Source organism: Pleurodeles waltl, chromosome 9 (genome assembly GCF_031143425.1).
Source record: "Pleurodeles waltl isolate 20211129_DDA chromosome 9, aPleWal1.hap1.20221129, whole genome shotgun sequence".
NCBI lineage: Eukaryota > Metazoa > Chordata > Amphibia > Caudata > Salamandridae > Pleurodeles > Pleurodeles waltl.
The window spans coordinates 912,304,691-912,329,103 of NC_090448.1; the positions used below are offsets into that span (position 1 = coordinate 912,304,691).

General features: G+C 44.1%; 1 protein-coding gene across 1 annotated transcript; it reads left to right on the forward strand.

The window, feature by feature from the left end:
• The first annotated feature begins 861 nt into the window (after positions 1-861).
• LOC138260111 (B2 bradykinin receptor-like) lies at positions 862-23,511 on the forward strand. Its single transcript, XM_069208267.1, has 2 exons — positions 862-895; positions 19,485-23,511. Exon 2 carries the CDS (start codon positions 19,492-19,494, stop codon positions 20,611-20,613), a length of 1,122 nt encoding a protein of 373 aa, XP_069064368.1. The 5' UTR covers positions 862-895; positions 19,485-19,491; the 3' UTR covers positions 20,614-23,511.
• Positions 23,512-24,413: the final 902 nt, after the last annotated feature.

Consider the following 24,413-nt stretch of genomic DNA (forward strand, 5'->3'; position numbering starts at 1 on the left):
CAAGCTGGTGGAAAATCAAGAAGATCCAAGGAAACCAATTTAGACCGACTCCGGACTGATGCAGCTGACGAATCCCGTGATGCCGGCTGCAACCGAAGCCGTGGTACTCGCTGGAGTGCGACAACCCTGCAGGCCCAACGCCGCTGCAGCCTCGCCGAAGTCCGCGACTCCATGGAAGTCGCTGCACCACATCGTGACTGCCACATACTGACTCTGCCGGAAGTGCATGGATCCAACGCCTCACACCATCGCCGCCTCACCTCCACTGCTCTGCAGCAAGGAACCGATGCCCCTTCGTGACGCCTCCGCTTTAATCTTTAAAAATTCATAACTTTGCCTGTGTATGTTGGGTTTTTGTAGTTTAGTTCTTGTTTTGTTCAGATAAATATTGGCTATGTTTCTACCTTGGTGTTGAGTCATTTTGTAGTGTCTTTACTGTATTACTGTGTGTGGTGGTACAAATACTTTACACATTGTCTCTGAGTTAAGCCTTTCTGTTCGTGCCAAGCTACCGGGGGGGTGAGTGGGGGTTAACCTGTTGTGTTTCTCCTTTGCCCTGACTAGATTGAGGATCCTTGCTTGGACAGGGTGTAACTTGACTGCCAACCAAAGACCCCATTTCTAACATGGAGCCATTGTTAATATGATGACTATAGCTTTGGGTGCATGGGCACTTAAATAATGTAACATTTGCCCTGATGCAACTCTACAGAAAGCATGTATTTTTTTCAATAGATCACTGTATATTGCACATTGCAGAGTTCTATAAATGAAGGAATATGTTGTTGGATGACTGAGCTATAGTGTATTTTATTATAGCGCCAAAGTAAATAAAGAACTAAAGGCGACATTGCTCTTGCAGCTGCAGATAAGAATAATTACAGGCTACATTACGGTAATATCTTGTGATTATTTATGTATCTGACACGTTTTCCCTGGAACTACATACAAATGTTTTATCCTCAGTAGCCCAAGGGTAGACCACAGTGTATTTAATGTATGTGCAAATGTCTGTTAAAGTAGCAGTGCTAAATATATCTGCCAAAGGAAATGGCACCTTTCTTAAACCATTTCATTGACATATTTATGAAAATCAGAAGTTGAGACAGCATTAGGTGTAAAATGTTTATTGATCATGCTTTTGAAACCATTGCGTCTGAAGACAGCATCATTTAGACAATAGATGTCATGCTCACTGATTTCTAACATTTCAAAAAGTAGAAAAATGCAGTGCATTATTCAAATATGATCCATCTAGCCTTGTTGTTTATAACATGATTAGAAATGCAGTATCATCTACCTACTTGTTTGGAGATAACTAGAAAGAGAGTGTGTGTGAAGGATTGTGTGTCCTTATGTAGATACATTTTAGGTTGAATATTAATTTACAGTACTGACGACTCAGAAATATAACAAGAATTGTGTCTAATAGTTAAGAATTTGCACTAGATGTCTTGAACAGAAAAATAGGGGGTCATTATGACCCCGGCGGATGGCGGAACTCTGGCAATAGTACAGCCAACAGGCTGGGGGTGTTCTGCCTGCGTATTATGACCGTGGCACATTTGCCACGGTCATACCGCCGGTATGGCCAGGATACCGCCAGGCTTCAGCCGGGCGGTTGTAATCCGCCAGGGCAGATTATGAGTCCCCAACCGTCAGCCTGTCACACCGCCATGGAAAAGCTGCCAGTAAGGGGGACTCGGGTGCCCCTGGGGGCCCCTGCACTGCCCTTGCACTTGGCATGGGCAGTGCAGGGGCCCCAGGCACAGCCCCATCACGCATTTCACTGCTCGACTTACGGGCAGTGAAATGTGTGACAGGTGCTGCTGCACATCAACATTGCCGTCTGCTCTTTTACGAGCCGGCTACAATTTTGATGTGACTTTTCCGGTGGGCCAGAGGGCAGAAACACTGTTTCCATCCACTGGCCCAGCAGAAAAGTCATAATAGGGCGCAACGCATACCGCCAGCACTGGCGGTATTGTGGCAGCCGCGGCTTCGGCGGTCTTTTGACAAGACTGCCGAAGTCGTAATGAGGGCCATAATGTCTTTGTGGAGAAGCACAAAGCTGTACTGTTAGTATAAAGGACAGTTTTTCTGATAAATTAGTAATTTTAATATAATGAACGCTGTACCTTGTATGGCCTGTTGCATAACACTTCTCAGCGTGATAGAAACAAATCAGTCAGGCAGGAGAAGACAGAAAACGTTTTATTAATAATCTTGCGTGTATGCATTTTGCCTAAATAGTGATGAAGCATTAGCAAAGAAATCGTTTGACTTTTGCAGGTGAAATTATTTGGTCAGAGTTAGGTGATTTTCTATGAGAGTTGCCCCGAGATAGCGTAGAAAGATAATCCCATAATGAAGTAATATCTCTACTTTCTTCTCCAAGAATACGCAAGGTTGGAGAAGGCCCCCTGTCAAGAAAATACTTCATTAGCAGAGTGAAGCTGTACATTTAAAGAAGAGCATTATGAAATTGAGTCAGAAGATCAAATTTACATTGTTAGTGGTGAATGTCAAAGGCATACAATGCAAAATAATTAAGTAAATAATGCTCTTGACAAAGTAATAATAATAATAGTAATAATTTTGCTCTATCTTTTAAAAAGCTTATGTTTGTGCACATCTTTGTTAATAAACTGTAAATCCAACAACATGTTATCATAGCAGCACAGTATAATAAATGCAGGCACAACAGTAATTAGTGACTAGCACTCTGTTATTATAGCAAACAAAGGTATTCAAACAGCAAGTACTTACTAAACAAAAAGCCAGAAGCCGCCAGCATGTAAAATGTTGTTGTGTAAGTAATGTAAATATATCAGTGAGCACACATTATCTCTAGTACAACAAAAGCACTAGTTGAGACCCATCACCAAAACCTAATGGGACAGCAAATGGGACAATGTAAACATCCACAAAATGCCATGGAACTGATAGACAGCCCATTCAATCAACTAAACCTTGAAAACACATGAAGACAAAAGACTCGAGGGGACTGGCCCAGGGTCTACTCTTTCTGTATAATTCTTATTGTACATTTGTGAAGTATAGATTACACGAGTTTTTAGACAGCTACACCAGTCCCTAAAGCCAGACAGAAAAGGTGTTCTTTTATTGAACAGACTGCATTAGCAGAATTATGCTTTACGCTCAAAGACCAGATTAATGAAGTAGAGTCAGAGGATGATATTTGTGTTGTAAGTGGTGACTTAATAAAGTATACACAGTAAATGTTGCACAAGATATACTTTTGACAAAGGACCTGTATTTTCATTGCACTTTGCATCTTAAAGAAAGCCTTAAGGTATACCTGTCTATTTTGAGAGCAAAAGCGTTTTCAATCCAACAACATGTTATCATGGCAGCAAAGTAAAACAAATAAGTACACAAGAGGAATTGGTGAATACCACTGTGTCTTTTTAGCAGGCTAAGGCACCAAGCTATAGTTTGGTGGCTAGGGTACTCTGTTGCAAAAATGACGGATTACCTTCTCTGACTAAATGAAAGGTCAGCTCACCTCATTGAGGAGCATATTTATACTCTGTTGGTGCCGGATTTGTGTAATTTTTTTAATGCAAATCCGGCACAAACTTAACTCCATATTTATATTTTGGCGCTAGACATGTCTTGTGCCAAAATATTGGAGTTAACCTCATTTTTTTGCCTGCGGAATGACCCCAACAACATGGGACACAGCTCCCATTTTTAGGAGATGATTGTTTTCTTTTATTTTGAAAAAGAGAGCCCTGCTTTGGGATTTACTTTTTGAAAATTAAAAAAAAGTTTGACAGATGTTTCCACACTGTTGACAGAGCAGCCCGCAAATTTTCAATGCGTTTACACGAACCGACATGACAGTGGTTCTTGTAAATGCAAGAGATGTTGACTAAGCCAGCAGGCATCTCACAGCTTGGCAGGCCAGTACTTCCTCAGTGTGATGGAATACTTTACTCCGTCGCTCTGGTGCAGTAAATACCCATCCACCAAACTCTAAATCTGGCCCTAATTCATCCAATAGCACACATGTGTTAAGTATTAAAAGATATAAAACCACAACTAAAATATTGCAATGTCAGGAAAGTCAATACATCAAAGAACACACACTGGCTCTCAATCGCAAGCTACACCTCATGTTGCATCTTCAGTTTCACAAAAGGGCTTTTTGAGGTCCTACCACCAAACTCTACTGGGAACACAGATTGGACAATGCAACCATCTGCAAGCTGCCATTGTCGGATGCACATCTCATCCAAACAAGAGCAAACCATGAAAAAACACATAAACACCAATTACTGAATCAAACTGCCAAATCCCACACACTTAGGCCCATATTTATACTTTTGACTGCAAACCAGCGCCAGCGCTGGTTTGCGTCAAAACATTTACCGCCGACTAACACCATTCCAGCGCGCCAGGTGGGTGCCTTATTTATGGATTAACATTAGCCAGCACTGCTGGCTGGTTAGAGTAAAAAAATTTGACTCTAACCGGGCAGCGCAGGCGTAGGGAAGAATGGGGGTTGTGCGTCAAAAAATGGTGCAAGTCAGGTTAGAGTAAAAAATCATGGCTCTAACCGGACTTGCGCCATTTTTTGACTCCACAACCCCCATTGAAATGACTCCTGTCTTAGCAAAGACATGAGTCATGCCCCCTTCCCAATGGCCATGTTAGGCCCCCCTATGCCACTTTAAAAAAATATAAAAATATACTTACCTCTACTTACCTGGGATGGGTCACCCCATCCATGGGTGTTCTCCAGGGGTGGGCGAGGGTGGCAGGGGGTGCCCCTGGGGGCAGGGAAGGGCACCCGTGGACTGCTTCCATGCTCAGAGACCATGGAAAGAAGCCCATAAGTCCCTAAAAGCCTGCCCTGACCCAGGCGTTTAAAAATGGCGCAAATCAGGCTGGGCGCCATTTTTTAAGGCTCGCCCCCCTCCTGTGCGTCAAAATGACGCAGGAGTATAAATAAGGCTCACAACCCTTAAAGTCATTTTTTTGACAGGACCGCCTACCTTGCATGTCATTAACGCAAGGCGGTTTCCGCATCCAGAAAATGACACATGAATTTTGACGTTCGCGGGGTCGGGCGTCAAAGTATAAATATGGTGTTAGGTTTGCGCCGAATTTGCATCAAACATTTTGACACAAATTCATCGCAAACACGGTATAAATATGCCCCTAAATACTTCTTCTTATTGATGGCATTACTCTAGTGCTGTCTGCCACCAAATCTGAAAAAAGGCACACTTTGGAAGGTTAACACTCTCCAGTCTGTCTTCAATTTTGAAGTACAGTAAACTATTGTAGCATACGGATTTTGCATTGGTGAACAAACTAAAAAAAGTAACCCATCTCCACAATCGTACAATGAAGCTTTCCTAGTTATGTCCCCATTACTCCCATGGCATTAGCACACATCCATAGCAGAAACTACAGTGAAAACCAAATCTACAACAGCAAGGACCACTGCAAAAACACTAGCTGCAGTAACAGCAGCAGCTGCTGCCACAGAAGAGAACACAACTGCAACCACAGGCCTCACCATGACATGAACAACAACATCAACAGCTGTGAGCACAGCAGGGACAACTGCAACCATCTATGCAATACCCACAGCAGGGGCAAGAACAGCACCCACAGCTACCACAATGGCAGGGGAAAAAGCAGTAATACCTGCCAACAAGGCAGGGATAATCATTGTGACCACTGTTGTAAAGAAGGCAGGAGCAACAACAACAGCAGCTGCAACAACAAGAAATAAATAAGTGAAATAAGCTCTATGATAGAGACATTTAGCCGCAGATTCCTTACCTTTGAATTTCCCAGGCATCAGACAGCGTGAGCAGTACCACTGTGCTGGTAGGTGGTGCCGATCAGCTCTACGCTTCATCTTCGGCGTCATCCACACTGGAACTGACGTCAGGGTCACATATTTAGGCGCTAACTCGGTGCTCTGACGTGAGTTATTTTGTTTCCATGCCAGTTAGTGCTGATCCAGAGTGGAGCTATACCTCCTGTCATTTTTTCATAGGTTGTTTTGACGTTTCATCAAATTCCTTTTTTAGCTATCTCCTGGGCGGGGATGTATTCGAGAGAGACAGGTTTTAAACCATGTGGCATCTGTCACCCAGCCATGTCAGGTATAGCCCTCATTTGGTCTGATTTTGGTTTCTCGAGCACAACCACGACTCTTGTGATCATACTCCCAGGCCCTGGCACCGAAGGCTTTGAGGGAGTGGTCCCTGAAGTTGCTAGTCGCCCTGCAGGCAATGCCGCATCACGTGACTTCTGGGAGGTCTCGGTCCCAATCGAGAGAAATGTCAGAGATTGCTCCAGGAGACCCAAATCCTCTTCATCCCCCTCTAAGTCTTAGGGACATTCAGGTAATTGGCACAACAAGCACAAGAAGTGGAAGCGTGCTTCAACTTCTCTTCCGTCTGATCAGAGATCTGGGCCAGTTTCCTTGACAGTGGCACTTCGATGCCATGCCTGGCTGAAATATCTGACTTTTTGGGGGATTGAAAGGCCAACCTCATGGACATTCGCTTCGATGTTACCCATCTCTTCGGAGAGAAGGCAGACTTGATGCTGGAGCACTTTAAGGACACGCGGGCATCATGCCATTACGACCTTCCTTGGCACAGGTCTCTACATCGATGCACCCCGTGGTGGAGCCAGCCCCACTTGGATTTCCGAATCCAACACAAAACCAGAACAGAGTCAACCAGCGCCGATTCTGGCACCTCCACGTGTCACAGGTCAGCACGTGAGCCCTTTTCTGAAGGGCTAGACCTTGGGGAAGAATGGAAGGGGTCACCGGACCCTTTAGAATACCAGCTAGAAGGCAATGAATCCATGGACTAGTGTGAGGAACTGGGTGATGCCAGTGGACTGGATACCTCTTCAGATACTGGTTTGCTTTCTCGCTGGGCACAGTGGTTTCCTTGACGGTGGCACTTTAACACCACACCTGGTTGAGAACATCTGGCTTTTTGGGGATGTCTAGGCCAACCTCAAACCACATGCCCTTCCATGGAACACATCTCTTCGGAGAGAAGGTGGGCTCGGTGCTGGAGAGCTTAAAGAACTTGTGGGCTATGGCCAAGTCCCTGGGCCTCTCAGTAGACCCCATCCCCAGTCTCACTTTTGCCCCTTTCATGGCAACAGAAGGGGCATTCCCCATGCCAACCCTATGCCTGCCACCATCCTGTGCAAGCTCCCCAAGCTACTCATGGTCGAGGGTGCGGTGCATATGGGCCCTGTGGGTCAGGTAGTCAGAGGTCCGCCACAACCACCAACCCCCCACTGGTTGCTGCAGCCTCCAAGCCCTCCTAATCTTGCCCTACAAGTTTATGCTGGTGGTGGAAGAATCTAACATCATCTCCACCACTGGTGGTCCATAACATTGGACAGGTGGGTCTTGCTGATCATTTTGAGGGGCTACTCCCTCTGATTTCTCCCCTCCCCTCCCCCTAAACCTTCAACACACGATTGGCTGACAGAGGGTCATCTTTCCTTGCTCCACAAGGAAGTTATGGCTCTCTTGGCCAAGGGGGCCATAGAGAGGGTTCTGATATCAAAAGTAAGCAGTGGTTGCTATTCCCGCTACTTTCTGATACCCAAAAAGAATAAGGGTCTTTGGCCTATCCTAGACCTCTGTACCCTCAATCTCTCACTCAAGAAGGAGAAATTCACAATGTTCACTTTGGCTCAGGTCGTGTCTACTCCCTTTTGGATTTACAAACGCCCCTTGGGTGTTCACCAAGATGAAGGTGGTGGTTGCAGCTCATCTGCAAAAATTAGGGGTGTCAATCTTCCCCTGTTTTGACAACTGGTGGTTGAAGCAAGCTCGTCCCAGGCTTTCATCTCCCACCTCCAGACTACAGCAGACTTCCTGCATTTGCTCGGGTTCACTATAAACACGCCAAAGCCATACCTGACTCCCTCTTAGACGCTCCCTTTCATCATAGGTGTTCTGGACACAGTGCCGTTTTGGGCTTATCCTCCCGAGCAGCGAGTCCAGGATATTCAGACTATGCCTTTATCCTGGAGTTTGGTGAGAATGACTCTGAGGCTGCTGGGCCTTATGGCCTCTTGCATCCTGCTACTGATACATGCCAGATGGCATATGCAGGCTTTGCAGTGGGATCTGAAGTTCCAGTGAGCACAGCAGCAGGGGAATCACTCTGACATAGATCAGATCTCGGGGGAACTGCAAAAGACCTGCAGTGGTGGCTAAAAAACCATGATTGGGTTAGAGGCAGACGACCCTTATCCCATTCTCCAACTAAATCTCACAGTGGTGACAGATGCGTCACTCCTGGGATGGGATGGCCATCTGGGAGAGGTGAAGTTCAGAGGTCTCTGGTCTCTGGCGGAATCCGGACTCAACATCAACTTGCTGGAGCTATGAGCGATCCCACTGACATTGAAAGCTTTCTTACGCTCCATCAAGGGAAGGGTAGTGCAGGTGTTCACAGGCAACGCCACTGTCATGTGGTACTGCAACTAACAGGGTGGGGTGGGGTCATGGACCATTTGTCAAGAGGCCCTGCATCTCTGGACATGGCTGGAACAGCAGGGCATATCCTTGTTGATTTAACACCTGGTGGGTTCTCTAAATGCCAGGGTAGACAAACTCAGCCACCAATGCTTAAAAATCAAGAGTTGAGTCTCCATCAGGAGGTGGGGCGAGGCCTCTTTCAGCAGTGGGGAGAGCCTTGGTTAGATCTGTTCACCTCAAAAGAGAATGCTCAATGTCAGCCATTTAAGCCTATATTTATACTATTTTAGCGCCGCATTTGCGCTGCTTTTTGACAATTGTATTTTGTAAATTTGTGCCACTTTTGTGTCAAAAAATGACACAAATGCAGCACTAAAAAAGTTTAAATATGGGCCTTAGTCCCAAGGCGGCTATCACTCGGAGACGCTTTTCATCTCAAGTGGAGCTCAGACCTCCTGTACAACTTTCTGCCCATACCACTTCTGCCCAGAGTTCCGAAGAAGAACATGAACAACCGGGCCCAAGTCATCCTTGTGGCTACAGACTGCCCACGTAGAAATTGGTATCCTGAGCTTCTGCACTTGAGCATCGATCTTCCGATCCGACTGCCCCTTCAGGAGGGTCTTCTTTTGCAGAAAAGGGGAGGATCCTCCAACCAAACCTGTTAACTCTCTGCCTTCTTGCATGGAGATTGAACGGCAACAGTTGGCAGCTTTCGACCTTCCTCCCAAGGTCTGCCATGTCATTCGGGGAGCCAGGCGTCCCTCTACCAAGACTGTATACGCCTGCTGATGAAAGAAATTTGTAAATTATTGTACAGAAAAGTCTATCAATCCTCTTTCTGCCTCTCTATCTGGTGTTCTATTTATTCTCACCCTTGCCCAGCAACGTTCTGCTCAAGGTACTCTTAAGGGTTATCTTTCTGCTTTGTCTGCCTTCTTGTGGATGCCCAACCAGCCCTCTTTATTTAAGTCCCCTATTGTAAATAGATTCCTAGAAGGACTTGTGCAAATGTTCCCCCTTAGCCCTTCATTATACCTCAGTATGAACCTTAATTTGATTCTCACTTTCTTCATGTGTGCTCCTTTCGAGCCTCTTCATAATTGTCCCCTCTGGCTGCTCAACATCACAACAAGTTCAGGTAAATATTATTTACTTTCTCTTCAAAATAATCCACCATTTAATCACAAAGTGTCTGTGATGCCTCAAAGTCTTGAGAGCACGCCCTAAGATTTAGAAACTCATTAAGGACATTGAATAGCACTTTGGATTAATTTTTAGCCTGCGAGGTCTGCTTACAGATATATAATTTCCAGGTAGTTTTTATATTGCAGTGATATCTCACTAAGCTGCTATGTACCCGTCCCTATCACAGGCATTATATGTATGATGCCACTGTCTCTCCACTTTTTCACACAACGCTTTCTCTATTCTAAGGTCTGATGTATACCAAGGCGCATGGGAACCATGTGTAGATTTAGAACTCAATTTGAGAGGGGCGAGCTTATCAAAAGCTATATTTAAAGACTTCTGATATTCTAGAAGTGCATGCTCCATATCTACGGCAGCTGTTGTGCTGGAATAAAATAACACCTCAGTGTGGGCTTCCAGAGTAATTTTCCGCCAAAGTCTAAATTGATCTTACACAACTTTAAGTGTTTTTTTGTCACCATTAGTTATCAAAGGAATCTTGAAACTGATCAATAAATGGTCAGTCCAAAGCAGAAGTTGCAGTTGTTCACAGTTTAAGGAGGGGAGGTTCATAAAAATTAAATCATATGTATGCTCAGCAGAGTGGGTCAGCCCGTTAACTCTTTGATGCAAGCCAAGAGTGGCTAGGTCAGCGATAAGCTGACTCATCTCTAAGTTATCAGAAACTTCAGTATGGTAATAAAATGTCACATTACAAAAGAAACTGTTTTGCTGCCAGGACATGAGGAGTAATGTATTAGATTAGGCCACAGCTGAACTCTTTTTGTTTTTTACCGGGGGTCTATATACTAAAGCACCCTTCCAGCATTCTTGTGGAAGAGGAAGGCTTCCTGGCTCCTTGTGATAGTCAGGCATGGACAGGTGCCAGCACCAGAACTAAATAGCTGGCCAGAAATGCGCTACTAGACTGCTATCCCCTTTTCGTGCCCACACAAGAAGTATGAAGAGTAAAGGCTTTCTCCCTGCAAATAGCACAGACCACCAGTGACCGGAAAGTTACAAGATACCTGAAGTAGAGTGAAAACAATAGTGCCCCTGAACTATGTTAACACATTTGAAAACATGAAATCAGCACTTTAAAACATGAAATCAGCAATAATAACCTTGTCTGCTTTATAAACTCCTCCACATACCTTCAAAGAAGAGTTGCAACTCCACCATCTGGACCCAAAATAGCTTTATCTTTCTACTTTGACAGCACAAAAGAGTTGTGGGTGGATGACCAACTCTTTGTGAGGTATGTTTTAGCAAAGAAAGGTCAGGCAATGCAGAAACAAACCATTTCACAATGGATCATTCTTTGCATAAAAACCGCCAATGCATTGGCTAAAAAGCAGCCTCCTGAGGGTTTACAGGCCCATTCTACGAGGGGTAAAGTTGCGAACACTGAATTAGCACAAGGAGTCCCAGCCTGGGCATCTGCCAGGTAGCAACGTGGGCATCCCTGCACACGTTTACCAAACACTACTGCCTGGACAGTGAGGTTCGCAGATACGGGCATTTAGCCCATTCAGTCCTGCAGGACTTCTTAGTTTAGAAAAAGTGTCTGCAGCCCACCACTAGGGAGGGTACTGCTTGCAAATCTATGCAAAGATAGGGAATCTGTTGCTAGATGTCTCTATCAGATGAACAAGTTGCTTACCTTCAGTAACGCATTATCTGGTGGAGACAATAACTAGCCACAGTCTCCTTGCCAACCCACCCATCCTCTCCGCTCTGCGGACAGATTTCTAGGGCTAAAGATCAGTCGCAGCTGGCAGGGGTTACAGAAGGCAGGGCAGTGCACGGGGGAAGATTAATAAAATTAAATAAATACTTTTTTTTTTAACTTACTGCCGCCGATCCTCGTCGTCTCAGCAGCAGGCAGGTACAGACTCCCTGCCTGCCCTGTGGCCAATCCTGACACTGTTCAAATCAGCAGTAGGATTGAATGGGAGCGCCTAGCCAGGGAGGGGAGGGCCCAGTGCACCCTCCTCAGTGCTTGTCATCCCCAATGCCCCGCTCCTTTAACAATGAAGGATAATAAACTTAGGGGTATATTTATACTCTGTTTGCGTCAAAATTTTTGACGCAAATTCAGCGCAAACCTAACACCATATTTATACTTTGACGCTCGACCCCGTGACCGTCAAAATTCTGCAATGTGCGTCATTTTCTGGATGCGTGAAACTGCCTTGCGTTAATGACATGCCAGGTAGGCATTCCCGTCTAAAAAATGACTTTAAGGCATGTGCGCCTTATTTATACTCCTGTGTCATTTTGATGCACAGGAGGGGGCGGGCCTTAAAAAATGGCGCACAGCCTGATTTGCGCCATTTTTTAATGCCTGGGTGAGGGCAGGCGTTAAGGGACCTGTGGGCTCATTTCCATGGTCTTTGACCATGGAAGCAGTCCACAGGTGCCCTTCCCTGACCCCAGGGACACCCCCTGCCACCCTTGCCCACCCCTGGAGGACACCCATGGATGGGGGGACCCATCCCAGGTAAGTACAGGTAAGTTGAGGTAAGTAATTTTTTTATTTTTTTTAAGTGGCACAGGGGGCCTAACTTGAGCCCCCCTACATGCCTCTGTGCCCAATGATCATGCCCAGGGGACAGAAGTGCCCTGGGCATGGCCATGGGGCAGGGGGGCATGACTCCTGTCTTTCCTAAGACAGGAGTCATTTCAATGGCGGTGATGCGTCAAAAAACGGCGCAAGTCCGGTTAGAGACATGATTTTTGACTCTAACCTGACTTTTACCATTTTTTGACGCACAACCTCCATTCTTCCCTATGCCTGCGCTGCCCGGTTAGAGTCATTTGTTTTTACTCTAACCAGCCTGCAGCGCCTGCTAACATCAATCCATAAATTAGGCGCCCGCCTGGTGCGTTGGAATGGCGTTAGCCGGCGCTGGTTTGCGTCAATAAGTATAAATATGGGCCTTAGTTTATTATCCTTTCATTGTTGAAGGATTTGCAGCGGTTGCTGCTGGTGAGGGGACAATGCTCCTCCACCATAGCGGAGGAGCCGCCATTGCTAAGGATACTCCCTTTCAGGACCCTAGTTTGGACACATCAGTGTCAGTGCACTTCTGGGCTCCTGGTTTGGAAAGTCATGAAAAAGTAACTGACATCAGCACACCAAAGTGGCACTTATGTAGGTGACTGTGAGATCACTTCTGGCGCGGATGATGTTGCATGTAGCCGATCGGTGCCCCTACCGATTCATGCAAATATCTTCCAGATCCAGTGTGACGCCAGGGAAATTAAAAGATAAGAAATCCGCATCTAGATATTGTCTTTACCAGATAAGGTGTTACCTAAGGTTAGTAACTTGTTCCCCAGCACAACAAGGACTACAACGAGAACAATAGGTTTCACCACAGAAGCAACAACAACAGCCACAAAGACCATCATTACAGCAGCAACACAAGTTGTGAGCACAAGAGGGACCACAACAATGGCCTCAACTGCAGTACAACAGGAATCACAGAAGTAATAAACTCTGCCACCATGGCAAGGACCATAGCTATAACCACAGCAAGGACAACAGCATCAGCCACAGTTATCTTGTGGACAGATTATTTGTGCCTTGTCTTTGTTTAACCTGTGTCTTTCTGTGACTCCTTTGTTTGTGGCCTGTTTCTTAGTCCCTAAGCATGCAGTGCCATGCAGCACGATACACTGTCATATGACACAACTAGTCTGTGTGCGTTTATGCATGCCTGTCTTTACACACGCTTGCATATTCAATACAGACTTATTGGCTTTGGCAGTGCTTGGAAATGAAAAGCTTTCATTATTTTGCAGACTTCTAGAATTACAACAATTATAAGGAGAAACTGCATCTGGAATACAGTAGCAGTTGCGTGAAACCTTCTTAATGAAGATAATTATTCTCAGCAGTAATATGTTTGACATGATAATATACACTTTAAATGAGCTAGCTGGGTATTGTGAAAATATACATCAAATCATTTTTTCTAATTCAACTATCACCTTGCTATAAAAACATTAGCCTAGAAGCAACGCCCACATTGGTGGCATTTACACCGTCACAGTTACACAAACAATGTTTAGAGAATTTTAAAATAGCCCTAAAACATGTTTAGACACTTTTTAAGATTTGAATTTTGCAACGAAACCATTCTGACACTCCAATGAAGATGCTCCCTTTTGGGAAGCCTCCTGGATTGCTTTGTAAACTCAGAGGTCCTGAAGCTCCACTTTTTTCTTCATGGACATCTTTTCTTTTCAAAAAACTTTAACGTTGATTGAAGTATTCCAGCATATCCGGCTTTTTATGCTTGCTGGTCTAACCCATCATGCTCAAAGAGCTCCGAGATATTAGGAGGAGTAAAATTCTTACCACAAAGAATATACAATAATTTACTGTTGAAGGATGTGCGCCCCCTGGTCATTTTCTCATACAGATTCGTCTAACACTGAATCATCCCGATAGGTATCTATTGTTGTACTTCGGAGGTCACAGTATAACACTATCAAAAACAATGTTAATTTAGTATTTTTTTTTTTAATTATTCCCAACCTACATGGCATGGGAGGATATAGCCATAAGAACACAACACAGTATTTTTCTACCAAAATCATGGCGGATCCATGAAAAATCCTGCAGACAGAGGTAGAGGTGACAAAACAATAACATAATTCTTAAAGAGCAGTATCTAGAAAAATAGTTTTATCTTTAGTCAGAGAGGAAGTAAGTCAGGGGCAAAATACAACTGTGCTTTGGAACATTGACTGCAAGAATACTGTAACACTAATATCGTGCACAAAATATCGAGGGACATAATATCAAAAAGTAAGTGCATACAGACAAGTATGGATATACTAAGCTTAACTCCACATCTGTGCACCTTGAATATATACATATCGTAAAGCTACATATATGTGGAGCTAGGCACAGAAAATCAATACATGCATACCTTTTCATATTTTGTCCCTCGATATTCTGTCTACGATATTAGCATCCCACAATATTCTGTAGTCGATATTCCGGAACCACACCACAAAATACAATCCTGTATGTAGTGATTGTAGCTGGAAAAAGGGTACAACTGAATTAAATGGATAATCCTTAGTTAAAATCTATTTGCATATGTGCCTTTACTAAATCCCTTCATTATGAAGTCATACTTTTGAAATTTTATATATGAAAGGATGTAGAAGAACCACAGTGTTGGATATGTTCATTACTACTCTGGAGGCTGTAAATGACTTCCTCCCATCCGTACAAGATTATGTTACAACATGGCATGTGTTAAACCCGATTTCCTGGGCACAAGGCCACTCAGGGGCTACCAATCTCCAGTTGCATCAACTGGAGTGTCCCCCACTGGTGGCCTGTGGTCTCAGTAATAGTGGACCCAAAACTGGTAACCAAGTACCCCTCCCCAACACTTGGTCTCTCAGGGTAGCGAGACAGTGCAGTCAAAGGCTTACTCAAGGAGGTGAGGTAGGTTTAGACATTCAGAATACAGGGTACACTGTACTACCAGCTAATAAGATCAATGTCCAGTCAGTTCTTTACTTCTTAAAAAGAAAAGTAATTTAATACACATAAGAGAAATATACCACACATAAAACTAAGATAAACAGTGAAAATCAGACAACTCTACAACCCTCTGGGCCAGAGTTCTATCTGCAAACAGTATTATAGCACCTAGACACTAAGCACTATACAAACACAGTTAGCATGTAGACACACAAACACACAACTAGCATTGCATATTCCAGACCATTTTGCACAGGGTTGCTCTCATTGGTCTGGGCAGTTATCTCACCTCCAAATGATTGGTCGAATCAAGCTTCCCTGTCTTCCTCTGCCTCTCTTGATAATGCTGCAAGCTTCCTTATCTTGAGCAGCTGTTTGCAACTTCCCTGTCTTCCGAGCTGAAATCTCATAAACAGCTGGTCCTCTGCTTCTGCACTCAGGCTGCTGATTGATCCTTTTGCTCTTTCACAGCTGGTAAATTCCTTCACAGCAGAATCCATCCATCACAGAGAAAACTTTCAAGTTCAAACGCGGTGAGCAAGCTTTCTTGCCTTTATACGCGGGCCCACAGCTGGCTTCTGTAGACACTTGTTAGAACCAGACATCAGTCTTGAACAACCAGTGACCACTCAGGCCAGACTTTTATCACCTCTTATTGACAGGCTGATTCAATCAGATGGTCTGCTACTTTTGAATCCTGGGTGCCCCTCCAATAATGAGGCCTCTCTGTGTCATGCTCAGTGCATGTATAAGACATGTATAGGATGTGTTACTGGGCTTCAGGACAGGCTGTCGGTATCAGGACAGGCTGTCTGTATTATTCTCCAGAGAGGAATTTGAAATAACTCCAGACCAGGAGGCACTGGCCATCATCCCTTCCTAGCAAAGTTAGGGCAGCTAAACAGATAATAGCAAGTGTCTACCCCAGCCCACCAAGCTTCTTCAAGGAATAGGATATGTCAAGCAGAGCAGCTCAGCTCGCAATAAACACAATGGCTCACCTCACCATTCTCTCCTTGGGAACCTACTGTCTCGCAAACACACATCCCAGGTAGACAAAGGAAACAGGACCACAGGCAAAGAAGACTGCACAGACTTGATCAGGAGGGTGCCTAGTAGCCCCCCCCCCCAACAACCAAGGGTACAAGGACACAGGTATCCCTGACTAATGATTTTTCACTCTACCACCTCCTTGGTGTGAAATAGAGGTGCATAATACATACCCCCCTCAACCTCAGAGCTAAGCTCTAGGGTCTCAGTTCATATAAACAGGGAGATCCTCAGTCGACATACATGTTTGTCATGTCTTACTGAGGTAGGGATCAAGAAAGGGCTTGCATGGCTGGCATGCTAATGTATGTGTCCTGCTTCTAGAGCCGATGTATGCAGCAGGCTGCCCCTCCTTCCTTCGGGGAATAAAGTCCCCGCTCAACTCAACCTCTGCTCCTCTCTCCCTCGCATGTGCAGGGTGACTGCAGAAAGTATAGTGCCAGATGCAAGAGGTGCATGTGAGATGCGTTTTTTTACCAAGGAAAGCCCTGGCTACGCATTCATCTCTACGAAGCAGGGAGGCACCCACCAAACCATATCCAGAGCCTTGCGATCGGTTGAGCTGCAGCAGTTCAGCCATTGAAGCAAGTGTGTTTTGCTATTTGTTATGATCTGACAGGCTGTTGTGTGATTGCTTTGTTTAAATGTATGACTCCAGACAGCGGCGTAACAAAACTTCAGGGCCCCCCATGCAAAGCTCATGGAGCCCCACCCCTCGAACTCACTCAAGACATGTTGCTGCGATAAGGGGCCCCCCTGGAGCTCAGGCCCGCACTGGCAGGGGCCTTTGTTACGCCACTGACTCCAGACCATACTTGACTTCCTCCTACCCATGTATGCCTAGTGCCTGCGGGAGTTCCCATTTGACTTAAAATGCACTGGGGAAGCCCGGTAACTGTAATACGCTCCTGTGTTGTAATTGGTTGGACATTTGGGACTCAGCAGCTGACGTATCTCCCTCTCCATCCCGGAGGACTCAGTAAATAGGGCATAGAAAGTTTTGTGCAATGGCAATGCCACGTGCCCTTTCCTCTGATGGCAGGCTGGCCTTATAGCTGGCAGCGGGGCTGTCTGGCACAGCTAGTGGGGTGCCGTGCTGTGACTAGCAGCTATGTCATCACATGGTTAGTGGCTGAGCCCAGAATGTAGCAATAAAATGTCTCTCTCTGTTTCTTGATCCAATCCTCCATTCCCATTGTCTCTCTTTAATTCCTTCTGTCTGCTCTGCTTCTCTGCTTCTGGATCTAAGATCACTAGAATTGGTCTGAACAAAAAAGACCTGCAAACTTACACTTCCTTACTTCTCTACTCCGTTTTCCATGTTATATTCCTTTGTCCATTTTGCCCTCATTCCTTTCTGTGTACCTCTTCTTCCTGGATTTTATTCTACGTGTTAGGATGGTTGTACACTGGCAAAGCTGTTTAGGAGTCCTTTCCTAGCATACCAGGTGTTGCTGTTGGTTAGGTTTGCAGTGCACTGACAGAGCTGTGTGCTTCAACCCTAGAATTAGAATTGCAGGTGGTTCACAAGTCATGATCAAGGTGCCCTGGCAGAGCTGGACAGATATAATAAGATGCCCTACTTTAGGATTGAGGTGCATTGGCACAGCTGCGTGAGCTGTAGGACAGGAAGGTTAAAGTGCTAGAGGTTAGGACTGAGATGCATTTATGGAGCTGTATGTGGATCCCGGCTGAAGATTACCTAGAATGCCATTGATTAAGGTTGAGGTGCACTGGCAGAGCTGAGCGTGTCCCCTAGGATAGGCACATGTGGGGGGTCATGGCTGTGGCACACTGGCAGAGCTGTTTGTTCTGTTAAATATAGTACTGGGACTAAGGCTGGTACTGCAGGCCAGGGTGGAGGTGTAGTTGCAAGTCTGTATTGAGCCAAGCACAGGCTAGCAGGCTCAGACCACCAAAAGCACTAACCTCTTAACCAATGACCTACCACAAATTACCCAGAGCACTCTCAAACCCCATAAAGTAACAGCGACACATGACAAAAAGAACACTTTCAACCCCCGCACAAAGTAGCAGTCTACTCTACCAACAGCACATTCAAACCCTCAGATTAGCTGCCTCACACTACCAACAACATCCTCACAGAGCATGTAAGCATGTATATATGTAGTATTTATGTCATGCAACCCCAACCAAAAGGCAGAGAAGTGCTGTGGAGGCTACAATGCACAAAACAATGTGTGGTTAGAGGGTTTGCTGGTTCTACAGGAAGAATGTGGATTGTTATTGCATCATGAGTGTAGGAGGGACACTACCAACAGCATTCTCATACCGATCATAGATTAACTTTCAGTTAGCTGTCATGCTGACAGGGGTGGTGGCTCTGTCAAAGTCTCACTGCTTGCTCCTTTTGTAATTACCCCCCTCATCACTTGCCTCAAGGCTTTAGTGCAGGGTGATCCTGAGTACCCCAGGCAAAGCTCAATTCGACCTGAAACAAGTGCCTCTATTATACTTAGGAGATCTTACCAACCTTCTAAGAAAAAGTGGCAAAGCCTGAAGGTCTGAAAATGCAAGCCAGAGCTATTGGCTTTGCTGTTAAATTAATGTATCTGCACTTCTCAGAAAATAATTGTCAATGAACCAATGCTGCTTCAACACACAACACTTTTACATAACTGAACTAAACATTGTGTCATGCAAGATGGTGGTCATCTTGAAAGTATATAGATCAGTGTTTTCATTGTTTTTCATAATCATGCGTCACTCGCTCAACGTTGGTGAGCGAGGCCAATTAGCTGTGCTAATGCTTGTTTAGAAAATGCATTAACATTCCTAGAGACATCTTTGTGTGTAAATTCTAGATATCCTTTAGGAAGACAGCAAATTCCATATGAAGATTAGTTAAATAATTGAGGAGTGATTTGTAGCCTACAACAAAATTATTGTCTCAAACTACATATGGAAAACAACTTTAATTGCCTTCAACCTGCTTCAGAAACAAAATAAACACACTGGTGGGGTTGAACTAGCATAACAAGTGAGCTATGATTGACATTCACCATTGAGAATTATAGCTTCTTGAATGTAACTAATTTCTCCTAGGATTATGTACTACTAAATGCCATTATTATAATGATATATAATTTAAATTAAATGTGTCTTCCAACTGTTATCCATTAAAACATGTCAAGAAACAAATTAGAGACTTTTATTTGGTTTGGATTAATGCTGCGATTTTACTCTATACAGCTCTGCCATGGCACCTGCTGAAACAGAAGAAGCAACGACGTGGGACAACACTCTGAATCTCTCCACAGCACTCTTGAAAAACGTATCCCTAGCAGACAGCAGCTTTACAGAATGTCGTTTCTACGAATCCTGGCATTGGTTATACACTTTTCAGCCCATGTTCCTCTGGTTCATTTTTGTGATGGGGGCTATAGAAAACCTTTTCGTCCTTGGGGTTTTTTGTCTTCACAAGACTCGTTGTACAATAGCTGAAATCTATTTTGGAAATCTAGCAGCTGCCGACCTCCTTTTAATTTCAGGCCTTCCATTTTGGGCCATTTACATCACAAACAAGTTTTCCTGGCCATTTGGTCAATTCCTTTGTCAGGCCGTTAATACAGTGATTTACGTGAACTTGAGTGCAAGCATTTATTTCTTGATGATGGTTAGCATTGATCGCTATTTGATCTTGGTGAAGACCATGTCCATAGGACAAATGCGGAGACTTCTATGCGCCAAATTGAACTGTCTGGTCATCTGGGTGTTTGCTTTCCTTCTAAGTCTGCCTACGATGATATACCGAAAGGAAAAGTATGTTGCTGAATTAAACAGTACGGCATGCATCCTTGAGTACCCATCCACCGACTGGACGATTGCATCGCATATGATTTTGAATATCCCCAGTTTTTTACTACCATTGACCGTCATAGCCTTTTGCACTTTCCAAATTATCAGAGTTTTACAGAACAACACAATGCAAAAATTCAAGGAAATTCCAACAGAACAGAAAGCCTCCACACTGATGCTCGTTGTCCTTCTTGTGTTTATCATTTGTTGGCTGCCTTTTCAGATAGTGACATTTCTGGATACACTGTTTATTTACAAAATCCTTTCTGGCTGCACTAGTGAGAATGTAATTTCGATTGCCACTCAAATATCAACCTATTTCGCATATAGTAATAGTTGCCTGAACCCCCTCCTCTACGTCATGGTTGGAAATAATTTCCGAAAAAAAGTAAGGGAGGTGTATGAGCAATGGCTTTCAAGGGGACAGAGGAGGCGATCAACGTCAACAACAGTGCCGACTGATTTTTCAATGGATACTGTAAGGACTTACATTTCAATGGGACGTCCGAAAAACAAGATCTAGAGTGCGTAAATATGAAGTAACGTATCCCTGCCCTTTTCGGCACCATGGCTAGTCTCAGTGAACACCTGTGACATCTTTACAAATCTTATAATCACAGGTTTAATATATGCAAACTTTACTTCGTCTATCATCTCTTCAAAGCAAATTCCACAAAGACTAGTTGTAGCCAACTAAACATAAAATATGTAACTTGCCAGTAACTGACTTTGTGAAAATAAAATTGTTAATGTTTGTTATTCAGGAGCAATAGGCAGGATGTCCAAATACTCAGATCATTGTGCAAAATATAGTCCCATATTTATAGTTTTTGGTGCAAAACTGCGCTGAAGCAGTTTTGCATCAAAAACTTTACAGCCGGCTTGCATCATTCTCAGACGCATGCCAGGCGTCATAATAATAGAATGGCACAAGCCGGTAGTAAGGCCCAGCTAGCGTCCTGAAAACCAACGCTAGCAGGGTGGGGTGGCGGTAGGGAAGGAGGAGGTTGTGCCTCAAAAAATTATGCTAGCCTGGTTAAAGGCAAAAAAATGCCTCTAACCAGGCTAGCGCCATTTCCTGGTGCACAACCACCAAAAACATGACTACTGTCTTAGGAAAGACAGGAGTCATGCCCACCACCCCAAAGGAGAGCAGAGGGGACAAGTGTCCCCTGGGTATGGCCATTGCATCCTGTGCCATGCTGGGGGCCCCAAGTTAGGGCTCCCGATGGCAAAAAAATAATAATAAAAAATACTTACCTGGGATGGGGTCCCCGATCCTCCAGTGACCCTTTGGTGGGGTAGGGGTGTTCCTGGGGCTTGGGGAGGGCACCTGTGGACCCAGTCAATGGTGTCTGACCATGGAAATGGCTTCACAGGTCCCCTTAAGCCTGGTCTGAACCAGGCATTAAATAATGGTGCTAGAATTTTTTTAGCCCCGCCTCCCACCCGTGAGTCAGTTTAGCACAGGGTATAAATATGGAGCTATAGGGATAGCACCATTTTTTGGATGGGAACGCCTACCTTACATCTCATTGACGCAAGGTAAGTTCACTCATCCAAAAAATGGTGCAAACTCCTATATTTTGACGGTAGATATGTCTAACATCAAAATATAAATATAGAGTTGAGTTTGCTCTGAATTTGCGTAAAATAAATGACACAAATTTGGCACAAAAAGAGTATAAACCCCAAGACTCAATAAGTAACCAGAGCAACAGACCACTAGGCTTAGCCTTTCATGAAATTATTAATGAAAAGCATGTATCTATAGACACTTCAAAGCATTACAAACTACAGTCATGCAATCACTGTGAAAAGGTGATTGTAAAAATAGACTCCTAGGTGATGTGAAGGTGGTGGCAATGGATAAACCATGCACTATGTTTTATTTATTTTCATGGATTTTAGCTTTTAGATCCAAAGGAAGTTTATTATAGAACCAAGATCCCGTACCAGCAAGGTTAATTCCTCTGAAAGCTTTCAACTTGGATTTTGGAATCACAAAATTAAAGGGTGGTACAAGATGGAGGCCTTTGGTTAGTTGATGTTGATGAAATCTATGTTGCCAAAAGATGGATTTCAATGTACAGATCGTCATGGACAAACAGGTGTCTTTGCTGTAATTTAACTTTGATGGGTAAACTTTAACTTATAGAGGAGGAGCTGTAACCTGGAGGCCACAGCTGCCAACTTTGGAATTTGGGAACCAGGTTCGAATCCCAACCTTTGTCAACATTGTGTAATTATAGCTAAATCGCCTAATTTATCTGTGCCTAATAAATGTGTAGTTAATATCGTTCTCTGATAAAACAATCTAATGACCTTGGGTCGGGTTTGTGCTATACACACCAGCAAAAAACATGGCCAGACAACGAAGATCTGTTAGAAATGGCATTATGTGAGCTCACTAAAGTTATTCATATCAGTGGAGTACCATTAGCCCCCACAGCCCCTGTCACACGGGGGACCCCTGAGCTCCAGGGTCCCCCCCTCAGCACAGTACACTGTGCACAGGCTGTGGGCCCTGGCCTTAGAGCTCCTGACTAGTTTGCAGGGGGGGGGCTCTCAAGTTTTGTTACTTCACTGCTTCTAATAGGCCTATAGTCACTGCTTTTTGCAACATGTGCAGGAGGGCAAGTGGATCATTGGTTCACTAACATTGAAATAACAACAGAGGACCTTAGCCCTAAATATTATACTTCAGATATTAGCTCTAGGATGTAGATCAAAAAAAGGAGTGTGCTCCCAAGCAGATGCTTGTAATAAGTGGTGCATTTAATCACTTTTCCTTCTTGATTCTCAATGTCCAGGTGATGGCTGGGGTAAAAGGCAATAGGAGTCCAATCTCAATACCCTATTTTGACTTTGGGTAGTGGAAGAATGGAGGATGCCTCGATTATGAAGGTATAATACTGGACCTGGTGCAGCTAGAGCTGATCAGCCCTTCACTACTACTAAGACTGTACCAATAACAGGCCATCAGGGCTTTCTTGTCTATATCTCTCAGGCAAGGTTTTGTGCGTTCTCACTTAAGAGTGTCATGACTAGCTGGGCAGATACAGAAACACGTTACTCTATTGCATTGGAAGGTAAATATCCATCTAAGTCCAGTCGACACTCAATGAAAATAGCCTCCATATGGAATATGAGGGCTAGCTCATTGGTGACGAATTCAAGGGTGAATAAACTGAACTCTGTCCTTTAACCCCTTATGTTTTACTCTAGTTCTGAGCTCTTTTTTATGTATTTACTTATTATTGGCTAGTTGTAAAAGATATCCAGACACGTGTATTGCCTTCTTTGTTTTGCAAGAAGTAAATATAATTGTATGTAAGGTTTGTAGTTTCCTTTTTGTATGTTTTCAGAAAATATCATAAAATCGGGCAAATTAGAGGTTTTCAATAAAGTAATGAAAAACATTTAATTCTGTGACTTTGTAAAATGTCTGTCCTTTATACTTTATTATACAGTTTAATGTGAAAAATGTTATAAACGTATTCTTTCACGGTGTAAAGTTTCTATTACTTGAAAGCCACGTTACCCACAAGTCATATACAGCAGTGCTTAATTTGTAAATAAAAAGGTGCCGGTGCCCCAAGCCCTCCTCTTAAACACGCAGCTGCTGCAATTAAATGTGTGAACACGGAATACTGAGGCATCGTCATCTTGAAGCCATCTCGGGCCTCTTCAATCCATATAAAGTCACTCCCTGCCCCTTCAGCTCACTCTTGCAGCTTCCTGCTTTCTTCCTTTGCGACGCTTTTTCGTTTTTCCCTTCCTCCGTCTGTCCCATATGTGTCTTTTGCTCGCAGCAAATGCTTGAGGCAGAAGAGTAAGCCCCGGCCCTCAAAAATAAGTGCCGGTGCTCAGCACCGGAAACAACAAGCACAAATTAAGCACTGATATACAGTGAAATTACTTGGAAGAAAGTGTAACATTTTTCAGCTCGGGCTTTAAGCTTAGCTGGTCAATATCTACATTGCAGAAGTGACATAGGTTGACAGCTCAGTGACTCATAATATCGCGGTCGCTTGTAGGACCTCACATTTGTTTTAAGCATGTAATCTCTATGATATATCGACATGTGAAGATATTTTTGTTCCAATAATTTAACACATTTCTGAATCATAGATGATTATGAATACGAGGGAATTTGTATTTTTCACCAATCCATCCACCCGGCAAGCCAGAGGGAACCACGTGCCTATCTCTAAACGCCTCGCGTCTGGGATTTGGAAAAACAAATTGTGATTTTGACCAGCCCAGCGAGCACTGCAAGGGAGCCTCCTCTACTGTTATGTTGCAGCATGGAATGGTCCA